This window comes from Grammomys surdaster, unplaced genomic scaffold (assembly GCF_004785775.1).
Source record: "Grammomys surdaster isolate TR1022 unplaced genomic scaffold, NIH_TR_1.0 132, whole genome shotgun sequence".
NCBI classification, from domain to species: domain Eukaryota; kingdom Metazoa; phylum Chordata; class Mammalia; order Rodentia; family Muridae; genus Grammomys; species Grammomys surdaster.
In genome coordinates this window covers 204,205-227,351 of record NW_021604590.1, presented here as the reverse complement: position 1 = coordinate 227,351, position 23,147 = coordinate 204,205, and the positions used below count along the sequence as shown (strand labels likewise).

At 38.4% G+C, this 23,147-nt stretch overlaps 1 protein-coding gene across 2 annotated transcripts in view; it reads left to right on the top strand.

Moving 5' to 3' along the window:
* Positions 1-21,115, top strand: part of Yes1 (YES proto-oncogene 1, Src family tyrosine kinase) — a 55,469-nt gene extending 34,354 nt beyond the window's left edge. For both annotated transcript variants that reach the window (XM_028762204.1, XM_028762203.1), the window contains exons 9-12: positions 2,183-2,259; positions 3,680-3,833; positions 7,090-7,221; positions 18,585-21,115. In XM_028762204.1, the coding sequence (XP_028618037.1) occupies positions 2,183-2,259; positions 3,680-3,833; positions 7,090-7,221; positions 18,585-18,793 (572 nt within the window). In that variant the 3' untranslated portion in view covers positions 18,794-21,115. The remainder of the gene's footprint in view (positions 1-2,182; positions 2,260-3,679; positions 3,834-7,089; positions 7,222-18,584) is intronic.
* The last annotated feature ends 2,032 nt before the right edge of the window (positions 21,116-23,147 follow it).

Genomic DNA, 23,147 nt, shown 5'->3' with positions numbered 1-23,147 from the left:
AAAGAAAGAAAGAAAGAAAGAAAGAAAGAAAGAAAGAAAGAAACTGGCCTTTTAAGTCCAACCAAAAGACAATTGACTGCTTCCATACTATTCATACTATTCATGTCCCATCTGTCCCAATGACGTCCCTGGCAGACAGATTGCTACTGTAGCTCACAGGATTCATAGTTGAAAGTTTGATTACTTTTCTCCTTTAAAATTACATTTGTTTGTATATTTTGCGTGTGTGTATGTACAATTGCATGTGTGCTGTGACGTGTGGAAGTCAAAAGATAGTTTGCATTTAGTCTTGAGATCAAAGTCAGGTTACTAGTCTTGGTAGCAGGTGCCTTTACCCACTGAGCCCTCTTGCCCCCAGTTTTATTTCCTCTATTTTTATACATACAGATTTTTTATCATATAGTACTTTCTAACAAGGTTTTTCTGTAGACTTTTGGAAAGAGGGAATGTGATACTTTTTTAAATGGAATCGTGTTTATTCCTAGTTATCCCACAGGATCTTATGAGACTTGAAGGGAAAATTAGGCAGCTTGAATTTTTTGAAAGTAGATTTAACTAAAGGAAATAGATTGCTAGGGTGGTAGAAAAGTAGGAAAGTTGAATTAAAGTGATACACATGTATTGATAGCACTAAGGCAAAGACATTAAAGGGAATCGTTTTTGCCTCGTTTTATATAAATACAGTTCTTACAGGATTTCTAGAAGCTGTTTTTCCCTGCTGTCATTTGAAATTTCTCATCCTCCCCAACCCAGGCACAGGTGGGCTCTTACATAATAGCTAGTTAGAGCCAGGGGCAAAGCCAGGCAAGGTTGATACTGTTTCTAGGCCATCGATGCTTTAGAATAGGAGCCAGCAAGTGATGAAATGATGCTGATTAACCTGAATCTACCCTATCTGAATTGGATCTATTTTTAAATTTTAATTTTTTACTTTTTTGAGTCAAACTAGTTAAGTTACTATTTTGTCATCTTCGCTAGTAGTCCACCTTAGCTGATGATATAGTTCCCTCTAGTGGTGGTGGGGGCATCTGCCCGCTACAAATTTGCAACAGGGGGGGAAAAAAATCTCTAAACGGACTAAAAGCAATTGCCTATTAATTGATAGCCAACATATACCTAAAGGCCCAAAGTATATGTCTTTTTGAAAGGTGTTGGATGGCAAACAACTGCCACCTGTGGCATTTGAATGAGTACATTAAATAAAATAGAACAGGAAGGGATAAAAGGACAAGAAAGAAATTTAAGAAATTTAAATCAAGATGTTACTAGTATAAGAAATGAAGTGGACCACCTACATAGCTCAATTATTGACTTTTTAAAATTGGGAGAAAATGTTAGAATTCTGTTCTGTCATTTCATTAATTATTTGCAGGTGAGAGATTTAGAATATAAGATAACAAAAGTCCTTTCTGGTTTTAAAATGTAGTAATTCCTCATTTTACTATTTAGTTGCTTAGCAGTAGACCCTTACAGCTCATCAAAGCTTATTGCCTTCTGTGCTTTGTCATCATATTGCTTCATGTGCAGACAGATTTTCTCATTGCTCTTGAATGCTGTGTTGTGTTTTCTCCTGCTGTTGTGGTGACAGTCAAACTCAGGGTCTTGTATATGCTAAGAGCATGCTCTACCACTGAGCTATGCTGGCCCTAGCCCTGCCCATAAGTTCTGTTCATGTTATTCTCATTCCTCAGAATTTGTTTCCCTCTCTTAACCAGTTCTACCAATTATCCTCCCCTGATCCAGTGTGGAATCCATTGTCAAGCCCAGTATTCAATTGCTTTTTTTTTTTGAGTCTTTTAATCTGAAACCTTTCTTATGAAAATGAGTGTTTATTTTTTGTTGTTTTGTTTTTATAAAAGTGTGTCTTGATTTGGGTTTATCTGATGTTGTATAATCTTAATTCATCTTAACTCACGGTAGAGAGAGGACCAGACCTTTGCTGAGTTTGTGAGACTTTGTATCACTATACTGCTGTCTCCTAACACTGAAGAGCTGTATGTCAGACCGGCACCAGCTGCCTGTTTGTAATTGTAACTACCCCAGGGTATTCCTAGTTGGCTGAATAAATAGACACACACACACACACAGTGTGTGGTTTGATGATTTATTTAAGGTTTTGAAGAGCATTTACTTCCATTTTAATGTAATGTTTGAATTTTTCTAAAATGTCTGTCTCTTACAGGGAGCTTGTTAGACTTCCTTAAAGAAGGAGATGGAAAGTATCTGAAGCTCCCGCAGCTGGTTGACATGGCTGCTCAGGTAGGTGCATACATATGTGTCAGTTTGAATTGAAAGCGTGTGTTTAAAATGCAGAAGAATCTTAGCATGATGTCAAAATTGTGTGTAATAAAATACTAGAACTTTAGAAGAGAAAGGAACATTGGAGATAGTTCAGTGTGAGCTCTTCAGTAGCAGAGCCAGTTTTAGACTGCTGTAGATCTCCCAGTCAGGTGCTGCCCTGTGTCATATGGTGTTTGACACAGTTCATCCAGAAATACAAAGTCTGTATTTACATTTCAAGAGATAAATTTAAGAAAAATAAGATGGGCTGGGTGCAGGTGTCAGCACACACTTTTAATCCTAGCACTCAGAAGGTTAAGGCAGTCCAGTCTCTGAGTACAAGGCCAGCCTGGTCTACAGAATGAGTTTTCAGGATTACACAGAAAAACCTAGTCTTGAAAAACCAAACAAAAAGAAGAAAGAAAGAGAGAGAAAGACAAGAAAACTAAGATGGATGAAGAAAGAAAAGGAAGGAAGACAGACAAAGGTGGATGAAGATTATTCCAAATATTAAAACCTGAAAGTGTGCTGAAATTTTTTTGTTTATTCTAGTCTAAGACAAGAATTCAGATAATATACAGGTAAGAATTAGTCTTTTATACTTGTGAATTTTGGTTGCAAAATTTCTATTAAGATAAATGTCAAGTGTTGCAGGCACTGTTTATTGGCTACAGTTGGTGAGCTTGTTTCTGCAGTTCTGCAGCTCTCATACCTGTCAGTAAGAATCTGCATAGCCATATCTACATCTGACCATGTAGAGTCGCTTCAGAGGAGGCAGGCATATACGAGGCCCTTTGTTTGAGGCTATTAGGTACTTTCTTTTGGAAAAATGGCAGACCTGTTTTTATTAAAAGCAAGCAAACAAACAAACAAACAAACAAAAAACCTTAGGTAAATGACGTGGGCTTTATGAGCCACACACAAACTCTGTTGTGCCTCATTAGTTTGCACAGCCCTTTAAAAAATGGTCAAGGCTTTAAAAAAAAAAAAAAAAAAAAAAACTTCTCAAGGCATATGAAAATGGGCTGTGGCCACATCTGACCAACAAGCTATAATATGTTGATACTTTAGCACCTTAGATTGTGTGGGGTTTTGTTTTGTCTTATGATACACTTCTTCTAACCATTGACAAGAAAATAGGACATTGTGCTGGTCATAGTGACGGGCTATACTCTAGACATAAAATCTTGATCTCCAAACTATATGTTGATTTTTTTCTTGCCATATTAAGGAAATAAAGATTAATTAAGCATTGTTTTTGTTGTTGTGTTCTAGACTGTGTCTGTTACTGTCATTGTTTTTGAGCTACCTAGTTTTTTAAATCTCCCTTTAGTTTAACCAGAAGTGTCTTCTTTCCTTTGCATCATGTATTTTGCATCTTTTTTTTTCCTCTCTTAAGATTGCTGATGGCATGGCATATATTGAAAGAATGAACTATATTCACCGAGATCTCCGAGCTGCTAATATTCTTGTAGGAGAAAATCTTGTATGCAAAATAGCAGATTTTGGCTTAGCAAGATTAATTGAAGACAATGAATACACAGCAAGACAAGGTAAAGTAATATAAATAGATGCTTATAATCTGATGCCCTATGCTTGTCTTAATCCTGTTTTGAATACCCAGAGCCTTATGGAATACAAATAGTTCTAGTGGATAGCCAGGTCCCTGCCTGCCCCTGCCAGTGGGCTGTCAGCACACATGTGCCGTTTGTTATAAGGCTGCCTTTTTGCTCAGCATGTAACATACATGTCCATGTGAGTGGACCTAGCACAAAACAATCTGTAGACTAAATGCCTCTGGGTGGGTGTTTCCATGTAGCAAAGCAGCCCTATCTGTGAAGCAAAGCAGCCCTATCTGTGAAGCAAAGCAGCCCTATCTGTGAGATCTGTTGCAAGTCAATGGAACTTAGGGGAAAGGGAGATAAGGAGAGGGCCCAGCAAAACACTGGGAATGTATAGCCTGACGGTCGACGTTTGACCCCCTAGAATCCCAGCATTCCTGTAAGGGGAAATGGAAGGTGAAGGCAAGAGAATCATTCAGAAGCTGGCAGGCCAGCTAACCTGCAGAAGGTAGATTAGCATCAGAAACGAGAGACCCTGTCTTGGCAAGGTAGAAGAAAAGAAACAACTCCCTAAAATTGTTCTGTCTGCCATACCCATGCTGTCACATGAAAAGCCTACACTCAAATACATGTACACATGCACATACACACAAAAAAAAATTTTGAAGCTTAAAAATAAAACAAAAAAATAAAAATAAATTATAATAAAAATGAAACAGTTCTAGATTTTTTTCAGAGGACTCAGAAACATTGATTTTATTCATAAAATTATATCTAATAAACAATACCCCAGCTTTCTGATAGTTAATTCCTGCAAAGAACTTAACAAGATACTTTTGTATTATAAATATAGCAGATAAAATATCCTTGTTACTTTCTTTAGGATGTTAGCAGTAAATTTTATTTGTTCTTTGTGTGTGCATGTGTGTTTGTGTGTATGAGTACAGGTGCACACATGATACAGTAAGCATGTAAAGGTCAGAAGACAACCTTGAACCTTACTTTCGCATCTTCTTTGAAATCTGATTTCTTGTTTCCCAATATAAGGCCAGGCCTAGCTGTTGGCAAACTTCCTGGCATTTCTTGTTTCCACTTTCTCTCACTGTAAAAGCACTAGGATCACAAACACAAGCTCTAGCTTTGCGTGGGTTCTAGGGATCTCTCCTCAAGTCCTCAAGAGCAGCAGCACTTGACCCATTGGGCTATCTCCTCTGTCTCACATAAATGTTTGTTACTCTTTTTAAACAAACTTGATGAGTTGTTATTGAAACCGTTGTCTTAGACTGGAGATGATTCCAATCAAGCATTGTTTCTTTCTGCCCCGAGGAGACATCAGCAATGTCTAGAAACATTTTTGGTTGTTCCAGTTTGGGGACTACTGTTAACATCTGGTAGATAGATCTGCTGTAACATAGAGGCTAAGTCAAACACAGAAAATAATTACCATTCCCAGAATAGTCAGCATTGCCAAGACAGAAAAACCATGATTTAGCTCCAGGTTTGGGGTTTTTTGTTTTTGTTTTTGGAGACAGGCTTTTTTTTTTTTTCTCTGTAGCCTTGGCTGTCCTGGAGCTCACTCTGTAGACCAGGCTGCCCTCCAACTCTGAGTGCTGAGATTAATGGTGTCCCCCACCATCACCCAGTTAACTCCTGTTTGTAAAAAGGATTTATTTTTATTTTATGTGTGTGGGTGTTTTGCTTGCATGTTATGTCTGTGCACCACATACATGCAGTACCTGTGGAAGCCAGAGGAAGTCATCAGATCCCCTGGGACTGGAGTGTCAGATGGAAGTTAGCTGCCAGGTGGGTGCTGAGGATCAAACCATGTCCCCTAGGAAAGCAGCTAGTGCTCTTAACTGCTGAGTCATCTCACTGTCTCCTCTACTTCTTTGCTCTCTCTACCCCATGTACACTTTCCTCCAACCAGTCATAGGTTCCTGTAACCCTTACTTAGGAAATCCTAACGACTGTTTAAGGCCAAGTTTAGCTGCCACTCTCTAATGAAACCTCTTGTTATTGTGACAAATGAAAATTGAATGATTTTTTTCCTAATATCTAATAATTTTTATTATATAACATATTTAATATATGTTGTAAATATATATGTATATATAATCACTTCAAGCATATACATTACCAATACTTTTACTAGCATAAATACACATTTCTATGGAAGCTTTGTTGTTTGTATACCCATAATAATTATCATAATGCTTGTCTGTTAAAATCATACATTAAATATTTGTGTAAATTAACATGGTATTTAACACAAGGGCTGGTGAGATGGTTCAGCTGGCAAATGTGCTTGCTTCTTCAAGCCTGGTGACTTGAGTCTGATCCTTGGAACCCATGTAAAGGTAGAAGAGTAAAGCCAACTTCACAAGGTTGTCCCCTGACCTTTATACAGGTTCCACATGCACGCACCCAAACACACGATAAAAAATATAATAGCACAATAAAAACTTCTGCAAAGACAGCACAAAATACAGAAATGATTATGAGCAAAAGCCAGTAGCTATTAGACCTAACAGAATGTGCCTTCAACCATAATTAGTTACAGCCACTGGATGTCAAATGACCCTGAAGTTGTTGATTTTACAATGGCATAGTATCTCATGTCTCTAAACCCAGCACTTGGGAGTTAGAGGCAGAAGGATCAGTATTCACAGTCACTCTCCAATAGATAGCATGTTAGAGACCAGCTGACCCTTTCTCAAAAAGCACAACAAGGGGAGAGAGAGACTCGTGCATGAAGTTTTAATCTTTGTTCACCTCATACCACCCCTCCAGACACACACACACAAGTAAACAAGCAAAAAACAGTTAAAAACTTAGTTTGATTTAGCAAATTATTATAATCCCAGCTTTCAGGAAGCTGAGATAGGATTGTGAAAATTTAAGGCCAGCCTAAGGGTGTGTGTGTGTGTGTATACACACACACACATATATATATCTCAAGATCCCACGTGCCCCCCCCCAAAGTTGCAGCTTTTATGATCTATATTTCTGTCTTATCTACTGCTGTTTTATTGAATCATGTTCTGTTCCTACCAGCAACTTTTTATATCATTAATAAAAGAAAAATCAAATTTAATGTAAAAATTTAAAGTTAGTGCTGTTTTCCACATATTTTCTGTGTTTGAAGACTTATACATAGAATAGAGATAGTGATAAAGATTAGACCTGTGAACCTTATATTTACACAAGTATTCTTTAAAAATACTTAAATTGTCAATATTATTTGTAGGTGCAAAGTTTCCAATCAAATGGACAGCTCCTGAGGCTGCGCTGTATGGTCGATTTACGATAAAATCAGATGTGTGGTCATTTGGAATTCTACAGACAGAGCTGGTAACAAAAGGAAGAGTGCCATATCCAGGTGAGCTTGTGTTTCTCCAGCTCTTTAGTGTCTCAGCAGAGCCTTCAGTGGGGGATACACTCAGCAAAAATGGGAGGGAGAAAGACTATTTCTTCTTTCCCACCCTCTTTAATTGGGTGTGTAGCAGTTCATGAGAGCTAGAATCCTTACGCAAGCACAGGAAAGTATGCCCTATATTCTTCTGTGTTCGTGTATGTTGTGTTACTCAGATCAGAAGCATATCTTAAATATCTAGGTTATATTTGCTCCCCCCACCCAAGTAATTATTCTTTTCTAGAAGTGTGACATTCTAGACTCAAAAGATTGTTTTGAGAAGAAGTATTTCCTCTTTAATAAGAAGTGGGAAAACACTACTGTAAAAATTTCTTTTTTATGTATTTATATAGTTTAGGGGAGCAAGAAATTCAGCTATAATTGGATATTCCTTCAACCTGTTACCTCTCAAACATTTCCACTGAAGGTATCCTAATAGTTGAGGAATGTGAAACTGTAGAAAATGCAATCTTCAAGAAGAATTGCTGTGCTGATCTTCTGTTTCTGCCACACCTTAATACTTGAGCTGTAGTTATAGTGCTGTTGTATTCTGTGGTGGACATCCTTCCATTGTGTGCTGACACATACAACTCTCCTCACTTAATGGTCACTCCTCATCACCCTGTCCAGTAAGATTCTGCTTCTGTCTTCATCCATGGTCATCTTTTTTTTTTTTTTATTAAATTTTATTCATACAATATATTTTTAACATTTTGCCCTCCCATCTTTCTCACCTCTCTACCCACCCATCTTTGGTTTTTTACCTCTGTTTCAAAAAACAAAAACCCACAAAATGAAAATCAAAACAAGTAAAAGACCAATAACACCAAAAAAGGAAAAAAGTGCTGCACCCAGTACTTTTTAAAATGGTGCATACCTTTAATCCCAGCACTCAGTAAGCATAGAGGTAAGTGAATCTCTTTAAGTTCAAGGCTAGCCCAGTGTACAGAGGTAGGTAGTTCTAGGACAGCCAGAACTAAACAGAGAAACCTGTCTTGAAAAACAATAAGAACAAGAACAAAAGTCCACAGAAATATTAAGTTCATTTTGTGTTGACCAGTTACAACTAGGCATATGGCTACACACCATACAGGAATGTGGTTAATACACCAAGTGACATGCCACTAGGGAAAACTAGTGTTTCTCCTTGTCAGTAGGTTATAAGTTACAAATACCTTAGTGATTAGGGATGGAACATTATGCCTAATTTCCCCTTCCAGTACTGAGACCCCACTGGGCTTGAACCTGTACATTGGTAATTGTGCATTACCAATGTCTGTGAGTGTGTATGTGCATCAGTCCTGTTGTATCTGGAAGACAGTGTTCCCTTGGAGTCCACTATCACCACTGCCTTTTACAGTCTTTCTGCCTCCACACAGATCCCTGAATCCTGAGGAGGGCTTTGATGAAGATATCCTGTCTTAGTTAGGGTTTCTATTGCTGCAGTGAAACACCATAACCAAAAAGCAAGCTGGGAAGAGAGGGTTTATTCAACTTAACTTCCACATTTGCTGTTCATCACTGAAGAAGTTAGGACAGGAACTCAAACAGGACAGGAACTCAAACAGGACAGGAACCTGGAGGCAGGAGCTGATGCAGAGGCCATAGAAGGATGCCGCTTACTGGCTTATTTCACGTGGCTTGATTTTCTGCTCGTTTTTTGAGTAGGTTAAAGACAACTGTCTTTATAAATTAATTTGATCATATAACTAAACTGCAATATAAATCTCCATTCATGCCATAGGAAAGGATGGCATGATGAATCTTAAAGACTGTAGACAACAAGATCCATTGGCTATGTATAGTTGAAATTCTGGCTACAGACGTTTTTATATCTGAGCCAGTCTCAGGACTGTACACATGTAGAGAGATCAATAAATCATAGTACCTGTCCTGTTTGGTCTTCTTGATTTCTTTCTTCTTGTCTGTAGCCAAAGTCTTTGGGGAGGGGAGGGGGTCTTCCTCAATCAAATATGATCTATTGGTTTGGATGGAATCCAAAGTCTTTTCTTCTTTCCTGTTGACACAGACACAACACCTCTTTCCCAACATAACATACCTTTTATCCTGCAGTTTGAAGTCATCATAAGTATGGACCGACGTAATCTAGCATTCTCTATTCTATCCAGGTCTGCTCCATTTTGACTCCTCTTAAAGAAGGATGTACAGTATCACATTACCATTGACCATACAACCATATTCATGTTAATAAATCAAAACAAGACTATGGATTTGAAATATATTCTACAATGATATGTATTTGTTATTATTTATTGAGACAGGGTTTCTCTGTGTAGCCCACGCTGTCCTGGATTTGTTCTGTAGATCAGGCTGGCCTCAAACTTATAAGGAACCTATCTGTTTCTGTCTTTGTCTCCCAAGTATTGGGATCAAAACATAAGTTTATTTAGTATCTATGTATTCTTGAAAACGTTTATATCAATTTTTCTTTCTTCTTTGGAGATTTACTTTTTATGTGGGTTTATATTTTTCTTTTTTTCTCTCTTAATTTAACATTCTTCCCTGTATTCAACTTTATTTAAATTCCTTTCCATCTTAGTGCCCAAGCATACCCTCAAGGATATTATAAAACAATATTACATTGTCTCTATTTATTTAACTCCTCTGACAAAAGGCATTGTATTCTGCATTGCCAAGCTGATAATTAACATGTGATACAGTTAATTAGCTCAACAATATAGCTTTTTATATGTAACTAGTTTGTTCCTTTTCTTAGACTATCTTCTCTTAATGATCCATCATTTTCTTTAGATGTTTCTCTTGTCCAGTAGTCTCTGGATTCCTTAGTTAGATACAAACAACCCTGCCCCAGCCCAAATTCTGGGTCCTTACGTTGACCAGCAGAATATATCTTTCCTAGGGCAAAATGTTTCTTGGCCACAGAAAAAGTATTATCTTTCTAATTGAAATTAGAAACATGCAGGGCAGTGGTGGCACACGTCTTTAATCCCAGCACCTGGAAGGCAGAGGCAGGCAGTCTACAGAGTGAGTTCTAGGACAGCCAGGTCTACACAGAGAAACTTTGTCTTGAAAAAATATATATATAAACATACCTTATGTAGATAAAATACCTATATTCTCTATTCCCTTTATATAAATCTAAGATTTATGTGTATTTTTTAATTACTAAGGACATTCCTAATTATTATTAAGCAAAACCCCCTTTAAGGAAAAGATGTGTCATTTAGTGTTTTAGACTGTCATTTGTAAGCAGCTGTATCTATCAGTAGGGAGTCCCACTCTGACCTCTTTGTTTTGTGGGAGCCCCTAGGTCATTCTGCTGTACCAGCTCTGAACAGTCAAAGACTGTTCTGTGTTCTGTGGGCTCCTCCCCACCAACAATCTCAAGCCCATGTGTCCTGCCATGCTTAGTTAGTCTGGAGCCTTTAACCTTTGCTCACTCCACAAAGGTAGTGGGCCCAAGGCAGGTTGGGGCTAGAGTCTTTAAATTCTTCCCAACCTAGAGCTCTGCAGCGCCCCTGCGCCTCTCTCAGCCGGGGTACTCAGTGCCTCTGTGATCCAGCTGCTGCTTGTGCAGTTTTAGACCTTTAGTGGTGTGAACCTGAATTGGGCTCTTGGGCGCATGGCTGGTTGGCGTGCATTTCCACTCTCCACTCGCTACCTGCTGTTTACAGGCCTCTCTGTTCTCTCTAGAAAAGTTTTAAAGCACCAGACTCTTGTCTTCAACAGGCAAATCTTTAAAGCTGTTTTGTTTTCAGGGAGGATTTGTGCCTTTAGCCAAGGTTTTTCTCATGTTAATTTTGATTCTATGCTGTAGTTGGGCCCCATATGTAGAAGTTATATCTGGTCCTTCTTCCTAACCTATGCTACCAAAAATAAGACTTAGACTCAATATTTTTACAAATACCTTGGCTAGGCTCTTCTCTCAACTAGCTCATAACTTAAAATAACCCATTTATTCTAATATACATTCTGCCACATAGCCATTTACCTGTGCTCAGGTACCATGAGTCCATGACATCTTCCCCAGGCAAATCTCTCAATGCCTGGCACTATCCTGGAATCCTTCCTGCCTCTCAGATGTCCCACTCCCTATTATCTGCCTAAGCCATAGGCATCAGATTTTTATTGACAAGTGCCACATTCATACAGACACAAGATATTCTCTCTGCAGATACCCTGAATCTGATAGAATAAAGTAGGGAAAGGCTTGAGACCTGAAGGCTTGAGCACCTTCAGTCTGTGATCCTGTCACTTTTCATACCTTCAACCTTAACAATACCTCTCATTACCACAGTATCATGTGCCTCTTATCTGACTCCTACCTTGAAGCTTTCCAGCCTTCTCTACTCCCACTTTGGCAGCTTGTTGATAGTACTAAGATCTGTTGGTCGTGGTCAGCTTTTCCAGACCCTCGTCTTCTTTACAGAGCCCTGCTGTTCCTTAAGCTGCACAGTCAAGTGTTTGATCACTCCCTTGAGTTTATTTTGTCCTTTGTCTTTCTGTACTTTATTGCTACCTAACAAAATCATAATGCTGGATAAAATCTAGTTCTGCCCTCAGTATGCTAGCAAATACAGTTAAGGAATTTCACTTTGACATTTTAGTCATGGTCTACTTTCCATTTTGGCCACAAAAGACAATCTAAAATCTGTTCTCTCCCTACAAACACCTACAAAATTAGATCCATAATACAGTTGTCTTTTATACTTCACACTGACTGAGGAAGGTGTCCACCTTTGCTTTAATGAGCCCATATTTATATCATGCTTCTCCCCGTTTTCTAAGTAGGCATACTGATGGAAGTCAAAATGGAGACATCAGTGTTTGTTTGTTTGTTTGTTTGTTTGTTTGTTTGTTTGTTTTAACTGAACGAAGGAGGAAGAAGTGAAAGGAGGAACCTGTAAGAATGGAGCTGATGAATGAGGTAGACTAAGTCTCATTAAATAGCCAGCTTTATTCAGCTTTACCTCAAACAATTTGTACTTTGAGGGTTAAGAAAGGTCACATGAGTAACGTTCTCATGAGTTCAAGCGTATAAATTTCTATAGAGGCATAAAGAGGATAGTTTAAACATCTGATTGAATTCCAGCAGCAAACTACTGAACTATCTGAAGTAAACTCAAATCCTATGTATACCTAGGAGGAGCACAAAACACATTCCAATAATTCATATTTTTCAAGAAACTGAAGTCACAAGACTTGTTTTCTTGGAATGTTCTCACAAGCACTCAGAATTCTCCTCCCATGATTCTATCCCTGGACTGTGTTTCTATAACAGTGCTGTAGTAGAAAAGACAAAATTAAACAAAACCTGAAGTCAGGTCTTGCCAAGTAAAAAGAAAAAAAAAAATCACCAGGTGATTTGACAGTACATTTACTGCTAAAACCTAATGTCTTGTAGAAAAAGAAATCTACTGCAGGTAATTCAGAATGTCAACATTGTAAGAAATAGTATCTGCTCAGGACCCCCAAGATTAATATCTCAGCACAAAGGAGATTTATTTGCCTCAGTGGGATAGAGGGCAGGGAATAAGAGACAGACAAGAGATAGAGGACAAGGAAAAGGCGAAAGGAACAGGGGAGAGGGAGAAAGGGGTATTTGTCCTGGAGGACAAAGGACTGCCTCTGGATAGAGAGACAGATGTGGCCCATAGGCAATGGAGGCTTATAAAGATAAAGGGGGAAACTCCATGTTAGGATAAGGTATTTAATTTTAATTGGGTGTGTTCATTAGGTGAACCAAAGGAGGCTTTTGATTGCTAGACTTCAATACTTTGTTAGCTGGACCTTGATAGTTAGCTTCAGGAGGAGGAAGTGGCCAAATAAGGGAATAGACCTTAGTGGCTAGCATTAGGTATGTAGTCTACTGGGTTTTAGAAAAAGACAAGGCCTACCAGAGCCATGCCCACCATGCTCAAGCTGGCCAGAGTCCTTTCGAACATAGAATAGGTCTATTGGTGCAAAATCTTGTATTCTGTGAAAGAAAAATAAGCCACAATTATTTATTGCAGTGGTTCTCAACTTTCCTAATGCTGCGCCCCTTTAATGCAGAATTCTCATGTTGAGGTGACCCCAAACCATAAAATTATTTTTGTTACTACTTCATAACTCTAATTTTGCTGTTGTTATGAATTGTAATATAAGTATTTGATATGGAGGCTCTCTGGTATATGACCCTTGTGAAAGGGTTGTTCTACCCTCCAAAGAGGCTGTAGCCCACATGTGGAAAACTGCTGACTTAGTGGGTGGGGGGGAAGAGCCATTTTAGTTACTGTGAAAAGACAGTATGACCAAGGCAACTCTTATAAAAGAAAGCACTTAACTGGGGACATGCTTACAGTTTTAGAGGGTTAGTCCAGGGTCCTCAGACCAAGGAGTGTACAGACCTGGCCCTGAAGCAGTAGCTGAGAGCTTGACATCCTGATGAGCAAGCATCAGTCAGAGAAAGAGAGAGATCAGATAGGCCTGGCATTGCCTTTAAAACCTCAAAGCCGGTTCCTAGAGACACACCTCCTTCAGCAAGGCCTAATCCTTTCCAAACAATTCAGTTAACTAGTGACTAAGCACTTTAAGCCTGTCTCATTGAGGCCATTCTCATTCAAATACCCACGACCAGGTATACCTGTGTGTGCTTTAATCCCAGTACTTGGGAAGGAAAAACAGGTAGATCTTTGTGAGTTCCCGACCAGCAGAGAACAAAGACCATGTCTCCAAAATATAAATAGATGGGTGGGTGAGTGGGTGGGTGGATGGATGGATGGATGGATGGATGGATGGATGGATGGATGGATAACTGATTGAACATTCCTGGGTCCCAAAAAGCACACCAATTATAAGCTTAGTAAACTACTACAAATTAGTTCATGGGTGTGGTGGGGTATGTGTGTGGTTTGAGGCAGAGTATTCTTGTATAACCCAGGCTTTCCCTGATCTTGCTATTTAAAATAGCCAGGCTGGCCAGAACTTGATCTTCCTGCTTCGGCCTCCAGAATGTTAGGACTATACATGTGTATGACCAAAGTTAATAATCTTTATAATGAAAGATATAGTTAGCAAAATGATAAGGAAAGGTAGAGAATTTCAGTAGAATTGGAATCTATAAACAAAAGAATCAAAGCTCAATGTGGTAGTGCACACTTGTAATCCCAGCAATCAGGAGTCAGAAGCAGAAGGATCAGAGGTTCAAGGCCATCTTGAGCTACCCAAACAAGACCCTGTCTCTAATAAGTAAATATCATCTAAGAAGTATAACACCGTATGTGAAATTAACACATTATATGGCTGTGGAAAATCAGTACATTCATAGGTTCATTCCAAGGCAGTGTGTAGATTAAATACATGGAGAGAAAATGGACTGTGTATGAATATGAAATAAGTGGAACACGGAGAGAAGGTCTAAGTTCTCTCTACCTGGAGTCCCAGGAGATGGGAGAGTGAAACATTAGCAAGAAAACATTAGTAGAAAAGGAATAGCCAGAAGTCTTCCTTAAAATTAGTTTTGGTTAGCTCACTGAACTTGAAATAAGATAAAGAAAATTCAGTGTACTTCAATCAGGTATATCATGACCACATTGTAAAAATTAAAGCCAAATAGCCACAGCAAGGTGATATATACATATAGGGAAGCCAGAAACAAGTGAAGTCTCTTCAATATTTTTACATTTATTTATATGTATGTAAGTGGAATAGAAGCCACGGGCCATTTGTGGAAAACTCAGAGGACAACCTATACGAGTTAGCTCTCTCTGCTGTGTAGATTCTGGAGCTCTAGCTCAAGTCACCAGGTATGGTAGCAAGACATCTTTACCCACTAAGACACCTTGCCTAAAATTATGTCTTGAAAGTTCTTGGGAGAAAATTATTGTTGTAAGACAACTAGTGTTATCTTATCACATTTACAGTACATATAAAAATAAGTTCAATGGAGCTGGAGATACGGCTCCATAATTAAAAGCACTTAATGCTCATCCAGATAACCTGGATTCCATTCCCAGCATCCACATGGTGACTCACAAGTGGAACAGTTCCAATTTCAGGTGATACAATGTCCTATTCTGGACTCTATGCACACTGCATGCCTGTGGTACTTAGACAGATATATGCAGGCAAAAACACCCATACACATAAAATAAAAGTAAAGCTTTAAGAAACGAAAAGAAAGATAAAATAAATTCCATAGCTGTAACACAAAGGTCACAGGGCATAAAATAATAGTACGTAGATAGTTCTGAGTTTCTGTTACTATTTAGAGATTATAAAAAAAAAAATACTTGTTTAAAGTGAAGCCTAAGTCCCAGAGAAGCAGACTGCAATTCCAGTAGACTATGGCTCCACTGACTAGGTAAAGAGTACTCATTTGGCGTGCAGTCTGCCGTGGATTTGATCCCTAGCACAAAAACAAAGCCCACTGCAATGTAATGATGAACAGTGCCTGCTTAATCAAAATAAGAGGAAGACAAAAGAATGGATGGGACAAACATAAGTAAGTGGGATGGTGACCTGGAGCGGTGTCGGGTGTCGAAGGCCTCTAATTCTAGGCAGAGGCAGATGGATCTCTTGGGTTTGAGGCCAGCCTGGTTTAGAGTGAGATCTAGGGCAACAAGGGCTACACAAACTGTCTCTTAAAGAAAAAAAAAAGGATGATAGTTAAATCTATGTCCATAATTACATTGTAAGTACATTAAACATTCCAATTAAAAGGCAAAATCCAGATTTTAAATGTATGTATAAATGCTCTACTATTATATCCCTGTTAATCCTCTTATTCCTTTTGAGGCAATGCCCCTCCTTGAATCTAGGGCTCATGTTTTGTTGTTGTTGTTGTTGTTGTTGTTATTGTTATTGTTGTTACTGTTACTTTTACTGTTACTGTCATTGTTCTTTCTTGACTAGGCAAGTAAACCCCAGAAATCCTTCTGTCTCTGCCTCAACCCCACCCTTGTCCTTGGAGCTGGGATTACAGGTGTGAATTGCTTACCCAGCTTGTTACAAGGAATCCCAACTATAGTCCTCTTGACTATTTAGAGATTTTAACCATTAGGCTATCTTTCCACCCTCTACAGTACTCGTTTAAGGGATATACTTTAAATATATAAGCTATACAAAAACAAAATGATTAAAATTCAGAGGGTGAAAAGACATACTATGCAAAATACTAACAGAGAGAGAGAGAGAGAGAGAAAGAGAGAGAGAGAGAGAGAGAGAGAGAGAACGAACAGCTGTGGATGTCAAGGCAAGAACTATTACTAGAGACATAAGATCATTAAATGATGATAAAAGGGTCAGATGAACTAGGGAAACAGAACTTCAGACTTGAATATATAACTAATTACATAAATAAATGTTCAAATAAGAAGCAGAATATAAACAAATTGCAGATTTTCTTTTTATTTTGGCAGGAAGGGCTAGGGATTGACCGTAGGGCCATGTCTGTGCTAAGCTAGCACTCCACCTCTGATTCCCAGCCCCTAGATTCCCAGGCTTCACGACAGGATTACTGAAGAAGATGCACATGTACCACCAACAGTTTCTATTTGCTGCGATTAGTTTCTGCATAACCTCAGCAGTGTAAATGATAATGAAATACTTAAATTTATTGACAAAATGTAAAGCATTACTGTTGATCTTGAGTATTAAATGTTAGTCTTCATTTTTATTTAAGAATAGGTGTGAAAAGCTTGACTTCCTCCCATGCTAGGACATTACACCTTACTCAGAATCTTAGAGACGCTTTTGTAGGAAGTGGCTAGCTTCCTAAGGATCGACTGGAGGCCTCTTCTGCCATGTCTTACTTTTACATCTTTAGGCATAAAAGCCTATCAATAGTTCTGATTATCAGAAAGTGCTGAAGGGTCGAATCTTGAACAAAAGAGTTATTAGGAATTAGGACTGGAGTATAGCACAGTGGTAACCATATGTTCAGTATACATAAGGTGCTGGGTTCAGAGACTGGAAAGATGGCTCAGTGGTTAGCAGTGCCCTGCTCTGGTCCAGAAAAGTGGAACGCAGATCCCAGCTCCCATGCCAGGCAAGACACAACTGCCTCCTCCAGGAGTTCCAATTCTCTCTGTCTCTCTCTCTGTCTCTCTCTCTCCCTCTCTCCCTCTCTCCCCCCTTTCCCCCCCAACCTCCATTTTCTGAGACAGGGTTTTTCTGTGTAACAGCCCTAGCTGTCCTAGACTCACTTTGTAGAGTAGGCTAGCCTCAAACTTAAATAGATCTGCCTGCCTCTGCCTCCTTAGTCTTGGGATTAAAGGTGTACACCACCATGCCCAGCTCTTTCTCCTTTTTATTCAGTCCAGTTTATGGAATGGTTCTGACCACAGGTAGATGGATCTTTCCACCTCAGATAACCTAGCCTGGCTAATCCTTCACAGACACGCCCAGGGGTTTCTCCTGGATGATTCTACCACCATAGTGAGACAGTGTCTAGAAGAGACGTTTAGTCAGAGTCCATGTGCTAGCTGGAAACAGTGCACAATAAAGCTTCAATCATGGGAGGGAGCTTCCAAAGGAATAAAAGAAATGAAATCCAAATAGGTGACAATAGATGAAGACACTCAGGTTAATGATTTGAAATACTTATATACACAAAAAATAGAACTAGAACTCTCTCCTAGGTCAGTTGTGACTCGTCACTACTCAAATTGGGATTATTAAATGGTAATAGAAAATATTAATACCTTAAATATGCCCTACATTTTCAGTCAGATTTAGTTGGCATTTGAAGATACTGTGTTATAAGTAAAAGTTTAGGTGGAATGAAAAATGGCCATTGTCTTAGTTAGTGTTTTATTGCTATGATGAAGAGACACCATAACTGAGGCAACTCTTATAAAGGCAAATATTTGATTGGGTTGGCTTCAATCCATTGTTATCTTCATGGCAAGAAGCGTGGCAGTGTGCAGGCAGACATGGTGGTGGAGGAGCTGAGAGTTCTGCAACTTGATCTGAAGGCAGCTTGGAGACTGTCTTCCACAGGCAACCAAGAGGAGGCTGTGTCCATACTGGGTAGAGCTTGAGCACTAGGAGACTTCAAAGCCCGCCTACATGATGACAGACTCCTCCAAGAAGACCACACATATTCCAACAAGGCCACACCTCCTATTAGTGCCACTTCCCATAGGCCAAGCGTATTCAAACCACCACAGTCGTATTAAAGTACAGATTATTATTTTTTAACTTTATATTGATATTTGAATTTTAATCTGTTATCTGTAGAAAAATGCCTTTTTACAAGATAAACTCGGTATGTCTTCCGTTAGTGACTAGGATGTTTACTCTCCTCGGGTATTTGTGGCTGGGACTGTCTAACGTGAATGTGAATGTTTGAATCTTGACATCAGGTATGGTGAACCGTGAAGTGCTGGAGCAAGTAGAGCGAGGGTACAGAATGCCGTGCCCTCAGGGCTGCCCCGAGTCCCTCCATGAATTGATGAATCTTTGCTGGAAGAAGGATCCTGATGAAAGACCAACCTTTGAATATATTCAGTCCTTCTTGGAAGACTACTTCACTGCTACAGAGCCGCAGTACCAACCAGGAGAAAATTTGTAATCCACGCAGCCTGTGTGCACAGATCTGCCAAAACATAAAGACCTTGTGTGAGTTCTTCCTGCACAGGATGAGAAGATACTCTTCACTCTGCATGTTTCTTACGGTAAACTGGAATTCCAGATACGGTTACTCAAAACCACTTTGTTTTCCTCCAAGTGTTAAACTCTAAAGTACCAATGATGCATCTTACAACTGACTTCAGGGTCCAGAGAAAGAAAGCTGAGCTTGGTATTGACTGTGGGTGATAGCATGGTAAGAAGGAGCAAAGAACTGCTGCTTACTAGTCATGGCCTTTTCTTCCCCAAACTCAGAATTGCCAAGAGGAAACTATTTATTGTTATGTACAAAACTTGGCTGTTACACCACAGTAAAATCTAAAATCAAAGAACTTCATGGGACCAAATAATTCCATTCCAGTTTTTAAATTTTTCTAGAATTTTTTTTCAAAAATTTTTTTGTTTTGTTTGTTCCCTGTTTAATACCATGCAGTCTTATCAGAGGCCTCCTTTTGTGTGAAAATGGGCGAAGTCTTCCAAATGCAAAAAAAAAAGTATTATAAACATCACCAACAACTTGATTAAACGTTAGAGCACAGCCATGGGACTTCGAAGTGTAACGCAGTGTGGTCACACTTTGTCCAGCGCACTGGGGAGCGGGGAGCCGTTGTTCATCAGTCATGTCTTGAGTTGTTCAGCTTTGGATAATGAAGGTCACCAGAAAGTTGATTAATCTTGTACAAGGATGAATTGATTTTTTTAAGGCTATATACAATTGAGATTATTCTATCCAGTCCAAGGGAAAAACCTTTTAATATTTGCATAGCATAAAAATAAAAACCTAATATTCAGGCAGTCAATTTTTAAAAAATAAATGGAGTACTCTGAGATGTTGTTCGTGCGTTGTTATGGTTACGGGCTCCACAAATAGAAAACATCACTAGATCAGGGACTTGAATGCACTTTGCTTGTATTGAGTATAGAATAGGAGAGAAGAAAATGTATTTAAAGAAATATGAGAGGAGAAATGTGAGAGCTCTACAGGTATTGGGTTGGGGTGGAATGTTTAATGCTGGTCTTGTGGAGTGACAACATGGCTTTCTGGCACTCAGAGCTCCTCGTTAGCTGTTTTCTTAGGCTTTAAAAGTTATAAAGTATGATTATAAAACTAATCTCGTATACACTAAATAAGTTTTACCTCAAAATAGTGAAGATAAGGCTTTACCCTAATTTCAGTGGCCCAGCTTTTATACAGAGTCTTTTAGAACGCCAAGTTTCAAATCCCTGTTTGAAGCTTTACATACTTTTCAAATATATTTGATGGTTTTCATATTTTTCGTTTATAATATAATTAATTTGAGGAAGAATACTTACTCTGAGTAGCTGTAATGTAAAGGGGGAAAATTTTGACCATTTAAAGTGCAGAAGTAAAACATTTAAAATGAGAGTTTTTCTAACTCAGAAATTATGAAATATTAATTTGAACTGAGTAATCTAGCAAGAGAAAAATGGAGTCTGCTAAATGAAATAAAAGTCTAATATTTATGTTTTAAAATGCTTTATTTTATAGTTACACTAAGGCATTATATCAAGTTCCTTTTATTTTCAGAATATAATTTTAAACTACCATCAGTAGATGTAAAAATGTGTACCATGGTAAACATGTTCAAATTTAAACCTTTCTAAATGTGACAAGTGAACTTCATGCAAGTAGGCAAAAGTTCTGGTACTAAAAAGTTGTATTTGTTTTTCTTTTACTTAACCTATTCAGTACTGAGTCCTCTGCCAAGAGGGTCTCCTGAGAAGACTGGGTCCCTATTGCCCTGTTGTCCACAGTCTACATGAGTGTCTACATGAGTGTGTTAAAGGGCTTCCTGTGAACTGTGGTATTAGAGTTTATCTAAGCATTCTGCAAAGGGTAATAAAATTGTGATGTTCTAATGCTGGTCAGAAAAATAAGGCAGAAAAATTTGATGACATTCTTTAGATTTTAACTAAATGGAGCAGTTCCTTATAATAAAACTTGTATAGTAAGGATGCAACACTAACTTAATGTGTTTTCAGTTTAAATTGTTATGTATTTTTTTTAATTATCAAGAGAAAGAAACAGTTTTGTACATTTGACGATTTTTTTTTCCAACAGCTTTCATCTGTATTGTCTTAACATGGAACTTTAACACCCTTACCAAAAAGAGAGTTGGCAAAAGCAGCCTTCTAGCACAAACACTTTTTTAAATGAATAATGGTAGCCTAAAACTTAATATTTTTATAAAATATTGTAATATTGTTTTGTGAATAATTAAAATAAAATTCTTTGTTGAGTGTATTTTTTTTTCTTTTGCTGTTTGTATTTTATTAACTTTGTAAATATTGACATATTCTGAATTTATTCTTCCATTGGGGGAAAAATGTTCAGTTAGAATGCGGGAATCCTAAACAAAGTTAAAAATCATTTCTTATTAAATTTAGAACACTATTGAGTTTATTTCACATGATTAATTTCTTGTGTCTAGTAAATGATGTTTTCTAAAGTTGTGTCATCACATGCAGTTACTGTATCACATAGAGAGACCTGGATGGTTTAAGTGAAGCCGTTTAGGATACTGAGGCAGCATGAAGGACCTGAAGTAGAGCGCCCGCTCTCTCTGGGCCAGTAGGAACTTACACACATCTCTACGCATTCTACAGTTCTCGTTCTTTTTTTTTTTTTTTTTTTTTCCGGTTTTTCGAGACAAGGTTTCTCTGTGTAGCCCTGGCTGTCCTGGAACTCACTCTGTAGACCAGGCTGGCCTCGAACTCAGAAATCCGCCTGCCTCTGCCTCCCAAGTGCTGGGATTAAAGGCGTGCGCCACCACCGCCCGGCTACAGTTCTCTTTTCAAAGGTTTAATGAAAATAAAACTTTAAGTGTCTAGTCAAAAGCCCTTGTAATTTTTGGTACTGTCATCGTGTCATTACTTTTTACTACTTCATGTAAAATTGTTTTCTCTTTCCATGATTTCCTAAAAAACATTTCCAAATAACAGTAAATCAGCACAATGCTTTCTTCACAGTGCATTATTTACGTAGTATATTAACCATCCTGTGGCATACGTGCTTCTAAGCCCAACACTTGAAAGGAAGAGGCTGGCAAATCTTATTTCCAGGACAGCCTGGTCTATCTATACAGACAGTTGCAGTCCAGCTAGGGCTACACAGAGAGTCCCTGTCTCAGAAGAACAATTTTTTTTTCTAGTTTGCTGATTAGTTTTTAATGTCATATGTACCTGATTGTCATTTAAGTTGTACATTTGTATTATATCAGGTACATTCCTTTTTATTCTTAGAAAACATCTGCCACAATATTAAAGATTCGTATCACCTATTTTATAGTTTATGCTGTTTGTTTTTTAACATTTTGACTCATTTAAAAGCTATTGGATTATAGAACATGAGTTTACTGTTGGTTGTCTCTCATTTTCCTGTGGTTTCTCAACACGGTATATAAAGCCAAGTCAGTCCTCTTGTCTTGTCTGAGCTTCTTAACTTGGATCTTACTGGAAGATGACCGTCACCTCACATCTGTGATTCCACCGTTCTCAGGATGCTGTTGGAGAGCTCCTGAAGACCGTTGTTCTCTGGAGTAACAAAACCTACAGAATGAATCTATACTTAGGAAAGGGTGGGCCAGCTAATCTAACAATGGCTGGGAAGTCCTGGAATCCTGAAGAAGTAGGCTCAAATACCAGGGAAAGAGCAGACTTGGTAGCAAGGTGAGGGCAAGAGGGCCAAGAAGGAAAGCTCCTTCTTCCCTGTCCTTATATAGGCTTCACAGCAGAAGGTGTGACCCAGGTTAGATCTGGATTAAAGATGTGGACTAAAGATATGTCTTCCCACCTCAAGGTCCTGATTAAAGGTATGTCTCTCTCTTCCCAGCTCAAAGGGTACAGGCATGTTTTCCTCTCTCAAAAATTTGGAGATTACATGTAGTCAAATTGACAGCCAAGAACAGCCTTGGCTATTAACACAACTAAAAAAAAAAAAAATGCCAGTGTGCTAGATTCCAGGACTGCACCCTGCTAGCACTGCTTCCTCCTTAAATTCTGTCCTTCCCAGCCCTCGTGCCAGTGGCCGGTTTGGTTTTTGTTTATGCCGTTTTCCTGTTGTTTAAAAGTTTAAGCTGCTTAAACTTTTTCCATTTGTGACTCCATTTTGTCTAAAAAACTTTTACATTAACTGTGGGTAAAACTGATAAAGTCATAAATTTGTTTTGAAATAATTCTTGAGTATAATTTTATCATTTATTACAGATAAAAATAAAATGCATATTAATGAGATAGAGTTAGGGGTGTGTGTGTGTGTGTGTGTGTGTGTTTTAGAA